The following is a 13,527-nucleotide window of genomic DNA, read 5'->3' as shown; positions in this document are numbered from 1 at the left end:
AGTAGCAATAATGGTATTTTTCAAGTCTTAGCTAACTAAAGGATTTTGGATCTCTTGGCCTAATCTGTAGGGAATTAGGCCTTAGGGACGGATGAGGCACATTACACAGTATGCCATATAGACGACTGCTCTGGAACCCTAAAGCTGCTGCACTAAGGTAACCTACGGCTTCCAAAATACTGCCTACGGCTTACCCTTCAAGTAGTAAAGCTACAGTAAACTTATACAACCGTACATTTTTATGAAAGGTTAAACAAGTTAAAATGCATATACGAAGCTTTATCCATTGCTGACATGCTACACAGTCGATAAGCTTCACCTCTGCTAAGTGTAGAATGATCAATTAAGATCTACACTAATTCCTAAAGTGTTGTGATACTTGCTATGCAACCCACGAAATTGGTTACATAAAGAGCAAGGACTTCTCTCAAATCATTGCCTAGAAATTCCATACAACTGCGTACTTTTGATACGAATGGTTAGTGAATTGCATGACCCAAAAATCTTTAGTATGTTGTGATGCAGGCCACATAGCTTAATGGATTGAAGAAAGCCAAGGTTAATAGCCAAGTGGTCTTGCAAACTCGTCTGCTTCTGTAAGTAAGGCGTCCGGCTGCTGACCCATTGGCTAACAACTTTGCAAAAATTCTACGCCAACACATACAGCTGTGTAGGTTATAAGGGTCTGTCTGCTTATAGAAAAGTAGCACGCTTGCCACTGGTCTAAAAGTCAAGGGTTAGGCGTAAACAAAAGAAGCAAAGATGGAGAACAGCGAAAGAAGCAAGTTTATTAAATTTTCAATCAAAATTGATAAACAAATAGCAAAGGTTGAAGGAGTTCAAGCAAAACAAAAGTAACAAAGAAAACAAAGAAAATCCTAAAGGCTACCTAGAAAACTACCATTCAGCAGCTTGGACATCCCATGACTACTCAGCCGCCACACTTTCAGCAGCCATGACACTCTCAGCAACGACATCATCCCGCGCTTCACCCCTGGCTGCTTCAGCCTAGGCACCAACCTCTCCGACTACTTCACCAATGGAAGCCTAAAAAATAAAGGCAAGCAAGTCTTCCAGAGAAATAAAGAAGGTCTCGAAGTCTTTTCCAACAAACTTCTGGCCTACCAAAGAGATGATCTACATAACCCAGCTTGTAAAAATCGGCCTGACTTTGAACAAGCGAAACTCGAGCCCCGCTTTCTCACCCTTCAATTTCTTGTTTTCCTCAAGCAAACCAACACAAACATGCTACAACTCATCCATTTCTTTCTTCAAACTTTTGTTGATCTTCAGGGCACCTTGTAGTTCGAACATTAGGGGTTCACACCTATCAACAATCTTCTTGAAGTGGATCACTTGGTTATAAGTAGCAATCAACTCTTCATCCTTTGCATAAGTACCAAAACAAAGCTTAGAAAAAGCACATTCAAGATCTTGAATCTGAGGTATATAACTTCCGATCTCTTTTTTTGCACTTTCATACTTAACTTAAATCGCATTATGCCTAGTCTTCAAGTCCACGATCTCTTCGTGAACAGTCTCAAGCTGCAGAGAAGTGGGGGTAGATATATTAGACCCCTTCAAAGAGACGAGCTCAGACTCCAACCTTTTGATTTTCTCAGCAAAAGAATAAGCTTCGGCTGCCATAGCTTTTGCCACTTTCTTGGTAGCCTTGGTATCCTCTTGGTCAAGGAGCATAGACTCGGCTACCAGAATAACCGTCTTCTGCATCATTGCTACTAGAGCTGTCTTCCTATACTCGATCGTATGCTTCGCAAAGGAACTTGGGCAAACAACCCCTTTAACGCCATTGACAAACTTGGCACAAATGTCCATGTCTTCAAGCAGATCTGGTTTCAAAACGTACAGATCTTGGTAGCCTCCCAAAAACAGGCTTGGTAGATTTCTCACAACTACCCACCTGAGCAGTGTCTTCCTTCTCACCAGGCAAATCAGTCTTAACAATAAGGGGAGTAAGCCTTGGCACCACTTTAGCAGCAGAGTCCACCTTATCACTCTTCATGGTAGAGAGCCTTTCCAAAGGTGAACCAGACTTAGTTCCCAACAGACACCTTGGCACTGGTTTCGGCACTAGGGGCATAACGGAACCTCTATGCTGAGCAATCTTATCTGCAATCGAACTAGCCATTTTTGGCATGACAGGCATCACTGGCTCAAATTTAGCAGCCCTATCTTTTTTTTCCTTGGAAGAAGTCAAGTCAATCATAAGCCTATGAGCAGCAGGCGAACCTTCACGAGCAGCGAAGAAAGTCTTCGACTCTTTCTCAGCTGGTATCTCTTGAGCAGGCGGGGATGATATCTTATTTCTGCCTTCATTTACGGCAGGCCGCATAACAACGATCAAATGAGCTAATGCCTCCATCTTGAACCATTTTATCTCATCTCTCGGGGGCAACCTACATTTCTCTATGCAAAGATGACTAAGCAGCCAATGCCATTCACAGTACTTAGCAGGGATACCCAAAGCAACATGCACTTTCATTTATGGAGAAGTCTTGGGAATTGAGCCGAATTCCAAATCTACATAAGTAGATGAGGACAATCAACAAATCAAAGAGCAACTCAGCAAAGGCACAAAGTAGCCTAGAGACTAAGTAGTCTACTTATCGATGATGAAAATTGTTGGAACGCGCAGCTCAAGGGAAGAGTGAGACTCCCACTCTTCATTTATCTCCAAAGTCTCCTTTACCCAATCATGATTTACTGGCCTATGCTTTCTCAGTTTGGTCCAGCACCCCAGCACCCTATCAGCTCGGCCTAAGCCGAGCTGTACCTGGGCCAGCCAGCCGCCGCCGAACTGAGCCACCCACGGCAGCAGCTATGCCATGGCCTTCCAAGCTACCATTTCACACATCCTCGACCTCTATCGAGCCAAATTTTAAGCCCTAAAGCTCCAAAAAATTACGAATGCAAGGAAAAATTAATTTTTTTTTCTTATGTTGGTGAGGCATGAAGACAAAGAAAGCAACGAAAGATAGTCCTTTGCACGGGAAAATGTAGAAGATTAGTAGGGGAAAGGGAACAAATATCCTCTAACTTTCATTCTCTTATAGGGTAGAATAAATTGCTCTCTGAAGTTGATTTAATCATCTACTTAAGGTAGACTTAAATAGACTCTGGAAGTAATTTGTTTCCATTTCCTAGAAGTATCTAATTTCCAATTAATGTGGGAATCTACATGAAAATAGGAAATAGTCTTACGTTTCCTAAAGCAAGGGAAGATCTCTACACTTGCAACTCTTTCCTGCGAGTAGCCCAATAGGTGTAGGGGCATTTGTGGAGCCAAAAATAATCAAGAAAATTATGGAGGTGACACGTGGACTTTTGGGTTAAAAGGAAAAATTACCCTTAAGGCACACCGGGACTCCCACGCGCATGAAACAGAAAATAATGACTCAATTAAGGAAGAGTTAAAGGTGATCCAAAATGTATTTATTCAAACCCTTCTCATCACTCCTCATCAAATCCTTATTCAAAAGGTAACTTCCAATTGTCCTATTTAATTTGGGATTAATTGCCAAGTTAATTGCAAGATATTATTTCACGTAATATCTTGCAATTACACTCTCAATTTGACCATTTATGGCCGACCCCTATTTTCCAAATAGGGCCAGTCACTTTTCTATAAATAGCCCTATTCTCCCACTAAAATTCTAGGTTCATTCTCTTCCAAAAATTCCCAAACACATTTTCTCTCAAATTCTAGCTTTGGCATCGGAGATTGTTCGGCCAAAGCCCCTCCATTCATCGTGGGCGCATGAGGCTTCCGGCCTTAATCTTAGGTGTTATTATTTTGCAGGTGCATTTTCGTCAAAGGAGAAGACAATGGAAATTTGCATCCACAGCTGCCCTAATTAAATGCACAAACTCCGCATATTTCATAATAATTAAGTGTCACTATTCTCATCATCCACTGGTCCATCAAGTCATTGTCGCTATGCGTCACATTCAACATCAAACTTCAACTCCCAGAAATGATACTTGAACATGATGTCGATGCACTTTATCAGATTTGCTTCACTTTTGTCAATGTTCCAATCAGGCTGGTATGCAAAAATAAATAAATTATACATATCACTAATATATTTTATATTAGTGACCTAAATTATTATTTAACTAATTAATAATTATCACGTACTACTAACGCATTGATCGTGACCGTTTTTATCTCCTTTGGGACATCTCTCCAAGACGCCCAATTCACTCCGTTGTCACGCTCCAATACCTCGACGTCACCCCTAAACTTTTTGACCATATCCGACTTCTCATATCCTACTAATTCTGCATAAATGATTTGGTAGCGGCTTTTAGCAGCATAAGTATATCGAACGCATGTGGGAGCTCTCTTCTTTTTCTTGTTTATCAACAAAATAAACACTTATAATATTCTACTTAAATATTTAATTAATTTACACAACCAACAAATTTTAGTACGTAGTACCTTTCCCAGAACCTTCGCCCTTGAACTCTTTTTGACGAAGGACCACCAAAGTTTACCATCGCGTATGGAAGAATAAACAAAAAATGGAATAATACTTTGATAGGAGCATATTTTATGCTACTTAGTTATGCTGTTTCCTTGCATTTAGTAAGCTAATTACTACTTATTAGAGTGTTTTAAGCTATTTTCGTGTGTTTTCAGGTTCAATTGACAAAGTTGGCAAGAAAGTGCAATTTGGAGCATTTTAGAGCAATTTTGGGCTTGGAATGGATTGCACATGCATGGAGCAAGGTGGATGGATGAATTTGAAGATCAAGAGAGGCTATGATGTGATTAACATCTGGAAGAATTAAATCACAGACTTAAAAGATAAGGAATCAGCTATAAAGAAGGAATATTATCCAAATTACCTTATCTTATCCTATCCTAATGTTTTCCTACCTTAATTCCAACTTCAAAGAGGACTTCTTTTCACATTAAATCACCTAAATATCATGTTCTAGAAGCCCTATTTTCGTGCCCTAAGTTTATGCTACATGTAACCCTTTTAGAATTTCTAGAATCTGCCACAAGGACCATTCCTTGTCCTCCTTGGAATCTGATTGAAAGTGTCCTTGTTCTTTGGTGATTTGGAGTCCTAATTCCTCTCATTTTCAGCCCCAATTCGTGCCTTCCCTTCACCCTATAAATAGATGATGCCGCAACACTCATAAACCACCACCCTCTACCACAATTTCACACCACACCATCCACCACACCTCAAAAGCCTAAATTCATGCAAATCCCCATTGTGCGCAACAAGCAAGGAGGAGCCACCTGGAGTGTTTCTAGGTGTATTCTATCTTTGTTTTTAATATTTAAGTTTAATTATCCTTGTTTTACGAACATGAGGAGCTAAACTTGTTTTAGCTAGAGGAGACTTAGAAACCATGATTATATTTGCAATATGAATTGATTACTTTCAGTTGTGATTTCATAAATTGTGAATATAATTTACTTAACTGTTTGATTAAGAACTTATTCTTGTGTGTTGATTAAGAGGGCCCGCTTAGTTTGCATGCATGAATTTGATGCTAGAATATAAGGGAGTTTCACCTAATAGTTATGAACTTATTATGTTCATAAGTAGTGGAGGTTACTAGTCACAATCATGTTAAGTAAATTCTTGGCAAGAGTATCATGCTTTTCATAGTTACGAATGCCTTGTCAATGCTTATGATTTTCACGAAGCTTAATGATCTTTGATTGTATCTCTATTATGCTGTTCATGTAGGGAACTATTGAAGAATAATTTGGTTGCCGACGCGTATTCCATCCAATTCAATGACTTAAGGAAAATTTGAGGGTTAATTAGTGTTGTTCACGGTTAATTTGGGGTGTTGAGGTTCATGGTTTATTGGAAAAGCAACTGGAAATCAATTTGTATGCAAGTGTCATGTGTGGAGAAGGACCATTTTATGGAAAAGCAAGTGTCAAGTGTCAAGTGTCAAGTGTCAAGTGTCATGTGACGAAGTGGTATGTTCGTTGTGCTAAACCATTTTACGCGACGAATTTGCTTTCGTTACATAAAGTTTTGTCCCGCAAATGATTTTTTCTACTAGTGATTACTCATTTAGGAACTTAGAAACTTGATCATGTTGGTGTTCCATTGTGTGACCCTAAAGAATACAAGTTAATTGTAGGGGCACTACAATGCCTAACTTGGACAAGACTGTACCTTTCTTTTGCAGTTAATAAGGTTTGTCAAATTCTCCATTTTCCAAGGGATTCTTACTTTCAAGCTGAGAAAAGGATCTTAAGATTTTTGAAAGGCTCAGTTGATCAAGTTATATGGTTCAAGAAAAGTCCGCTGCATCTTACACCCTTCTCTGATGCAGATTGGACAAGTTGTATTTTTTTAGATGATCCACAAGTGGATATTGCATCTATATAGGTAGTTATTTGATAAGTTGGAGTGCCAAAAAGCAACATACAGTTGATCGTTCTTCCACAGAAGCAGAATATAAATTCTTAGCTCACACAGTAGCTAAGCGTACTTGGGTGTGCAAAATATTCAGAGACGTTGCATTCCCACTTACTACTATTCCCAAGCTTTGATGTGATAATGTTTATGCTGTATCCTTGGCCTCAAATTCAATATTTAATGCTCACACAAAGCATGTGGAAATTGATTACCACTATATTCGAGAACTTTTATTCTTGCAAGACCACTCAAAGTGCAATATGTCAACACTCAGCATCAGGTTGCTGATATACATACAAGTCTCTTTCTAAAGCTTGGTTTCAATATCTTTAGTCCAAGCTTTCACTAGGCCCCCCACCATTCAGCTTGAGGGAGTGTAAAGAGACACATAATAGTTAGCTGTAATATTATTATAAGTTTGTTACAACTGTCAATCTAACTAATGTTAGTTTAGTGAGCTAATACTACAAATTTAAGGTACTGTTCGTTAAGAGATGGAAATATCTGGAGGAGTGGAGTATAGTTGTTCGTGAAGGAGGAGGTCAGAGGTGATGAGGACGGATGGGATTGGTACCGTCAAATTTGACAGAAAATGACAAATTTATGCCATTACCTGAGGTTGCTGACCTCAATTAATCGCATCATTGGATGATCTAAATTTTATGAAATGTGGGTAAATTTCTACTCTCCAAATACAAGGATGAGGATCCCATCCAGATCCAAATGGTGGGGATCCTAGTGATCCTCACATGCTAGCTATTTATAATATATTGTGCGGTCAGTTTTCATCAGGTACTATTTGTGTTTAATTTTACACAATAAAATTCAAATGATTTATGACCGCACGATATACAATGAATGGCTAGGATGTGAGGATCCCTAGGATCCCTACTATTTGGATCTAGATGGGATCTTCATCCTAAATATATAGGCTCGGGATTTGAAGATTATTGTATGCTATCAGGTCCATGTAGGTTTGACTTTCGCATTTGGTCTGTGGCATATGCAAGCATACGATGAACTGGCATAGAATGTGCTACAGGTGATTGTAGGGTTTAAATACAAGGAAGAAGTTTCAACACTCATTCTTTAACTTTTCATATATATTTTTTGATGTATAATATGTCCTACAACTTGTCTCCATTTTTAACAGAAATAAATATAAAAATAAAAATTCCTTTAGTTAAGGGCTCAGTATAAAGACATAATACGCATTTGACAACACAATTCAAGTTAACGACCAAAAAACAATACAAATTAAGTTGAATATTTGGAGAATGTGTCAAAGGACAAGGGATTACACCTCGCATTAAGGCTAGGTTTGTTTCAAATCAGTTCGGTTTTTTGTCAAAATTGAACCAAAACGAATGAATAAAATTATGTGGATGCAGGTATAGAGAGAGAATAATGTCACTATTTCGAACTTGTTGATAGAAATTGTTCCGGTGATGTGAAAATTAACTTATTGTTCCGGTGATGTGAAAATTAACTTGACACACTCAAATTAAACCCTATTTGTGACAATTGTAGTAGATATGTAAGTAGGGATCGTTCTAGACCGGGGATTAACTAGGGATGCTAATCAATATAAATAAGACTCAAAAACACTAAACTAGACTCTATAGACTCAAAACTAACTTTGGACACTTAAAACAGCAACCAATAATAAAAAAGACTCAATTTTAGACTTAATAAGTGTTTTGGACGAAAATAGGACTTGACTTGACTCAAAAGACTAAAAGAAAACAGGTTTTGACTCAAATATGAAGACTAAGTGAAATGGGGATTGTTTTTGACGAATTTTAAACTTAAAACAAAAACTTTATAGAAAACACTTTTGAAAAACGAATTTAAGTAAAATAAATGGGTAAAAGGCTAGTTAGAGGGTCCTTCTCCACACATGATATATGCATACAAACCAAGGTCCAGTTATTATTCCTTTAGACTATGAATGACAATGCCCCAAATTAGTTGCATCGCACAACTAACCCTTAAGTTTTCCTTATTTCATTGAATTAGATGGAATACGCATCTAAACCAAATTATCTTTTTCAAGTTCTTTATATGAGACGCATAACAAAGATACATATCAAAAGTCATTAAGTTTTGTGAAAACTATAAGCATTGACAAGGCATTCATCACTATGAAACACACGAGACTCATACCAAGGATTTACTTAACGCGATTGTGACTAGCAACCTCCACTACTTGCGAATATAAGTGAATAACTATTATGTGAAACCCCCTTATATTCTAGCATCAAATTCATGTATGCAAATTAAGTGTTAACACCCAACCCATATATATAAACCAGTTTTAATAACTTAGATAAGCAAATCACATTCATGCCTTAAAAAATAATAACCAGACGTAATCAATTCATATAAAACATATAATCATGGCTTCGAATTCACCTCCAACTAAAAAGAAATTAGTTCCTCATGTTCGCAAAACAAAGATAATTAAATTTAAACATTGAACTAAGACTAAGGATAGAATACACCTAGAAACTCTCCACACTCCAATGGCAGATTTCGAACCCTCCTTGGATGGCAGATTGCACAAGTCTTCTTCTCCTTCCTTCCTTCCTTGCGGCACTAGGTTGGTGTAGAATGGATTGTGGTGCTTGATGGCTGAAAGTATGAATGAATGAATGGATGATTGAATGGTGCGGCATAAGACTATTTATATAGGCTAATTATGCACACTTAGTGAAGGAAAAGGATTGTACAATCCCATGCAAAAAGGGTTAAGTCTAGGTAGAAACCAAAGGGAAATGGGATAGGTAATTTTCGCCAGAAATTAAGGGCTTCTAGAAACTAGGTATTTTTTGGCAGAATTTAGACTTCTAATAGGGGTAAAGGGTAGATTTCTGGACCTAACTGGATAAGGACTCATGATATAGGTGTAGAGGAAGGATTGCAACTCCTAAACCGACAAGGAATGGTCCACATGCGGCAAACAAATGGATAAGGCTTCTAGAAACTGAAATAGGTGTTTAAATGTATAATTAATCCCCTCTAATTAGCTAGATTTAAGTCCTAACCTGATTTGGATAGGATAGGATAGGATAATGTTAGAGTTAGGAAAGGATAAGGTTGGTTAGGATAGGATAAGATAAGGTTGGATAAGGTTCCTTATTTCTTGCTATTTCCTTATCTTCTTTGCATTAGGACTTCATCCACCAGATTTGTAGCCTTTCCTAGCCCTTCTTGACTTCAATTTCGTCCATCCTCTTTGCTCCATGGTTAAGCTATCCAATCCATGCCCAAAAATGCTCCATTTAGCTCCAAAATGCCCTTTCTTGCTCCTTTTGCCATTAGGACCTAAAAACATACGAAAATAGCTTAAAAGACTAAAATAAATAGTAATTAACTCACTAAATGCAAGGAAACAACATAACTAAGTAGCATAAATATGCTCCTATCATCCGGCCAACTGCTAAACTTACATTTGCAAGTCAGATTAAAAGGTTGAGATTCAACAAAGGCATCCTGTGTCTTGTTTGATGTTTCGGGCAAGGTCAGAGTCAGGATTTTTTTTTTGGAGTATGCTATCCACATGTTCATTTTTACTTTTTACGTGTGCCATTCACACACTCATTTTTATTTTTCACACACCTCTTGTTAATTTATATTCATTGATCTTCTTCAATTCATCCGATTTGACAGCCGAAAACTAAAAGGGTGTGCGAGAAGTAAAAAGAGGTGTGTGGATATCACACCCATTTTTTTTTTAGACGGGCTAGCTGAAATTAGTACCATAAAAGAACAACACAAAATATAAACTATTCTCAAATTCATACCCTAACTGATAAATTCAAGGACCATATAAATAGTCAACCTACTAATTAAATCAAGACTAAGTAAATAAAGAGATTAAAAGCGTACCAAAGGTGACGTTCATTAGAAAATCGTAAAGGAAAGTAAGAAAATGTGGAGATAGAGATTTAATTGTGGATTTAAAAAAAAAATTCTTTTTCTTTTCTTAAGCAAGAAGCACAAAGGCTAAATTGCATAGGATAAATGATATTTCTCTTTAATGAATAGGATAAAGGGATGAGAGATAGAACTAATTTATAATTTTTAGCATAAAACGTATTATTTATTATCTATCCTCTACTCTATATATATATATATATTAAATAATGACCTACATTGAATAGTGATATTCACACAAAAGAATAGTGTTATTCACACACTCATTTTTACCTTTAACACACCCTTAATAATTTTTTCTATTGATCATCTTCAATTCATTTGATCCTCAAAAATTGAGAGGAATGTGTGAGAAGTAAAAATGAGTGGATGGATAACATTACCTTTACAGAAGACCTTCATGGGCTACAGCGCACATTTACCTTGTGAGTGGCTCTGCCATTTGTTTAGGGCCCCTTGGGTTTACACCTCAATCGGAATTTGACTAGAAAAGTCTTTTCTTATTCTCAGTAATGTTAGGCAAGACAAATCTGCAAATCAAATGCTGTGTCACCAATAAGAAATGAACACATCAATCAACATTGAAGTAATCATCCAAACATCAACAATTATATTATTTATTTTACAAAATTTGATTTAAAAATTTGGTCTATTTAGTAATTTTATTCCTTCTTGAAAAATAACTTGTGACATTTGAAAAATAAGCGAGTCAAAGCACAAAGATTATTATATAAGTTTGATTATTTATTTTTAATGATCAAGAGTCAAAATACGAAGATTATTATATAACTTACGCTCCCCGATTGATTATTTATTTTTAATGATCAAGGTCAATACCACATAAGGCAAGGCATAGATAGACATCAAAAACGCTAAGGAGACTCTTTCGAAGTGAGATTCTTTATGAAGTCTTAGTCACTTTATTTTTATTGCATAATATTATATGATGTTGTATGAAAATTATGTTAAAAATATAAGGTGACAGGAGTAAATGAAAATCTCACATTTTACGCTTTGAGAGATTCTCCTAGATTTCTCAGATAGACTTTGGCATTGGCAGCGGGAGCTGGCTTCTCTGCCCTCCCACTTCCCATACATTCTCATACCCTCTTATTTGTGCAGTCATGATTAAGCCACATCAACATTTTATATTACTATTGCTTTTTGTCTTATTATCTCTATAAAAAAAAAAAAAAAAAAAAAAAAAAAAAGCAATATAAAATGTAGACGTGGCTTAACTGTGACCGCACAAAATAGGAGAGGATGAGAGTGTATGGGAAGTGGGAGGACAGAGAAGCCAGATCCTTGGCAGCGCGACTTCATATTTATTTGTTTTTGGTAGCTTCTGTCCTGATTATTATTTTTTAATAAAAAACCCCACAACCACAAGAAATTTTCACTGTAATCGAAACACAAAGTGATACATCATATATCACTATACAAATAAAGAATATTTTTCAAAAAATTAATAACTTAAAAAACAAATTTCCAACCACACATATAAATCCATGTGATAGTACTTATGCTTCAGCCACAATAAAAAAAATTTCTCCAATATCACATTAGGGGACAAGAATCCTCAATCAATTGCGTTGTGTCCGTTTTTCATAGGTTAGAAATCATTTAAAATTTTTAATTTAAAAATGAATATAAATAGCATCTAACAAAAATTGGTCGCTAGATATAGGATGAACGAACAAAAATTGATCACACGATATATGATGAATGAATATAATTGATTGATTCCTGAATCCCCATAAAGAGAATCCGAAGACAATCCTTGTCCCACATAAGGCTTAGATAACGGCAGTGCAACTTTTATTTATTTGTTTTTGGCAGCTTTTCTCTCTAGGGAGAAATTTATAGTTGTGATAAGAACATGGATGATACATCACTTGTTTTTATGCAGATGGTAAAAAATTTTAATTTTTAAGTTATTAATCTTTTAATACATATAACATACTATTTATATAAAAACACGTGATGTACCCCATCGTATAATAATCACACTGAAAAATCTCTCTTTTGTAGCCTAACTCCATCCGTGTAGAGAAAATGTCTTGTTTTTGGCATGAACAAAAACTGCCGCAGGTTTCAGAAACAACACTTGACAAAACAGCCGCCTAATCATTATCATTATCTTATTTCATTTATAAACAGACGCCTAATGATTATTATTAATTAATTTATACTCAAACAGACGCCCTGAGAAAAAGAGCAGCAGAATCAGCCGGAAGCCCAACGCAGTTCGTCTCCCTCAGTTCCGTCGTCAACCCTTTCCCTCCGCCGTTCGCCAGCGGATGCACCCCATGCTCGGGCCCACTCATATACGCCCGGTTCACCTTCTCCTCATCAAAACTCACCCCGTACCTCTTCTCCATGTCCCTCTTCAATCCCTCGTCCAGCTGACCGTCCCTGGTTAACGCCATCATAACCTTCGGAATCCCAAGGGGCAGATAATCCCCCTTGTCCACCTCCCAAAAATGTCACACCTTCCCATAGGTCTTGCACACCTTCTCGAGATCCCGCCTCTCGATCACGCCCGGCACTCCAGGCATGAACAGGACGCCGCTCTTGACCTCGTGCGAGTGCGAGTGCCATAGCGGCTTCTCCTCGTCCGGGAGTGTCATGAAGAGTTTCTCTGAGATGACGTACTCGAGGCCGATCAGCTTGGCGTTGGCCTCGGGGCCATTGTAAATGAGGCACTGCCTCATCTCCTCGTTCTGGTGGGCGCAGTAGTGGTGCGCCTCCACTTGGCGGGTCATGTCGTGGGAGTAGAAGTGGAAGGCGCATAGGTGTTGGTGGATTCTGTTGACGGGGCCGAAGGCTTGGATGGCGGAAGTGGCGGTTTCAAGAAGGGCTGTCCCCGTCTTGGTTGGCTCGCCGGGGACTTGTGTGTGAGTCGTCGACATTATGATTGTGGTGGTGGGTTGGTTTTGGAGGCCGTAGGTAAAGGGTATTTAAAGAAAAGGGATGAGGTTGTTGCAAATTACATGCATGCAGTGGGTATGCGTGGTGGGAAGATAAGGTGTCCATGTGTTGTTTAGTTGTAACGTGGCTATATAACGATGCTTATTTTGAGGAACCATTAGAACGTGCGCACATACATATATATAGGATAACGTTTTGGGATGTGGTGCAACTCAGCAATTAGTCTTTGTAA

General features: G+C 37.7%; 1 protein-coding gene and 1 pseudogene across 1 annotated transcript; both read right to left on the bottom strand.

Moving 5' to 3' along the window:
• Positions 1-1,248: 1,248 nt before the first annotated feature.
• Positions 1,249-1,836, bottom strand: LOC148693505 (uncharacterized; annotated as a pseudogene).
• Positions 1,837-12,490: 10,654 nt separating this feature from the next.
• LOC148693504 (oil body-associated protein 1B-like) lies at positions 12,491-13,277 on the bottom strand. The gene has a single exon (XM_088678783.1). It carries the CDS (start codon positions 13,274-13,276, stop codon positions 12,851-12,853), a length of 426 nt encoding a protein of 141 aa, XP_088534909.1. The 5' UTR covers position 13,277; the 3' UTR covers positions 12,491-12,850.
• Between the last annotated feature and the right edge of the window lie 250 nt (positions 13,278-13,527).

This window comes from Pyrus communis, chromosome 10, assembly GCF_041283825.1.
Source record: "Pyrus communis isolate YQ-2024b chromosome 10, ASM4128382v1, whole genome shotgun sequence".
Lineage (NCBI taxonomy): Eukaryota > Viridiplantae > Streptophyta > Magnoliopsida > Rosales > Rosaceae > Pyrus > Pyrus communis.
This window is presented reverse-complemented; position numbering and strand designations above follow the sequence as displayed.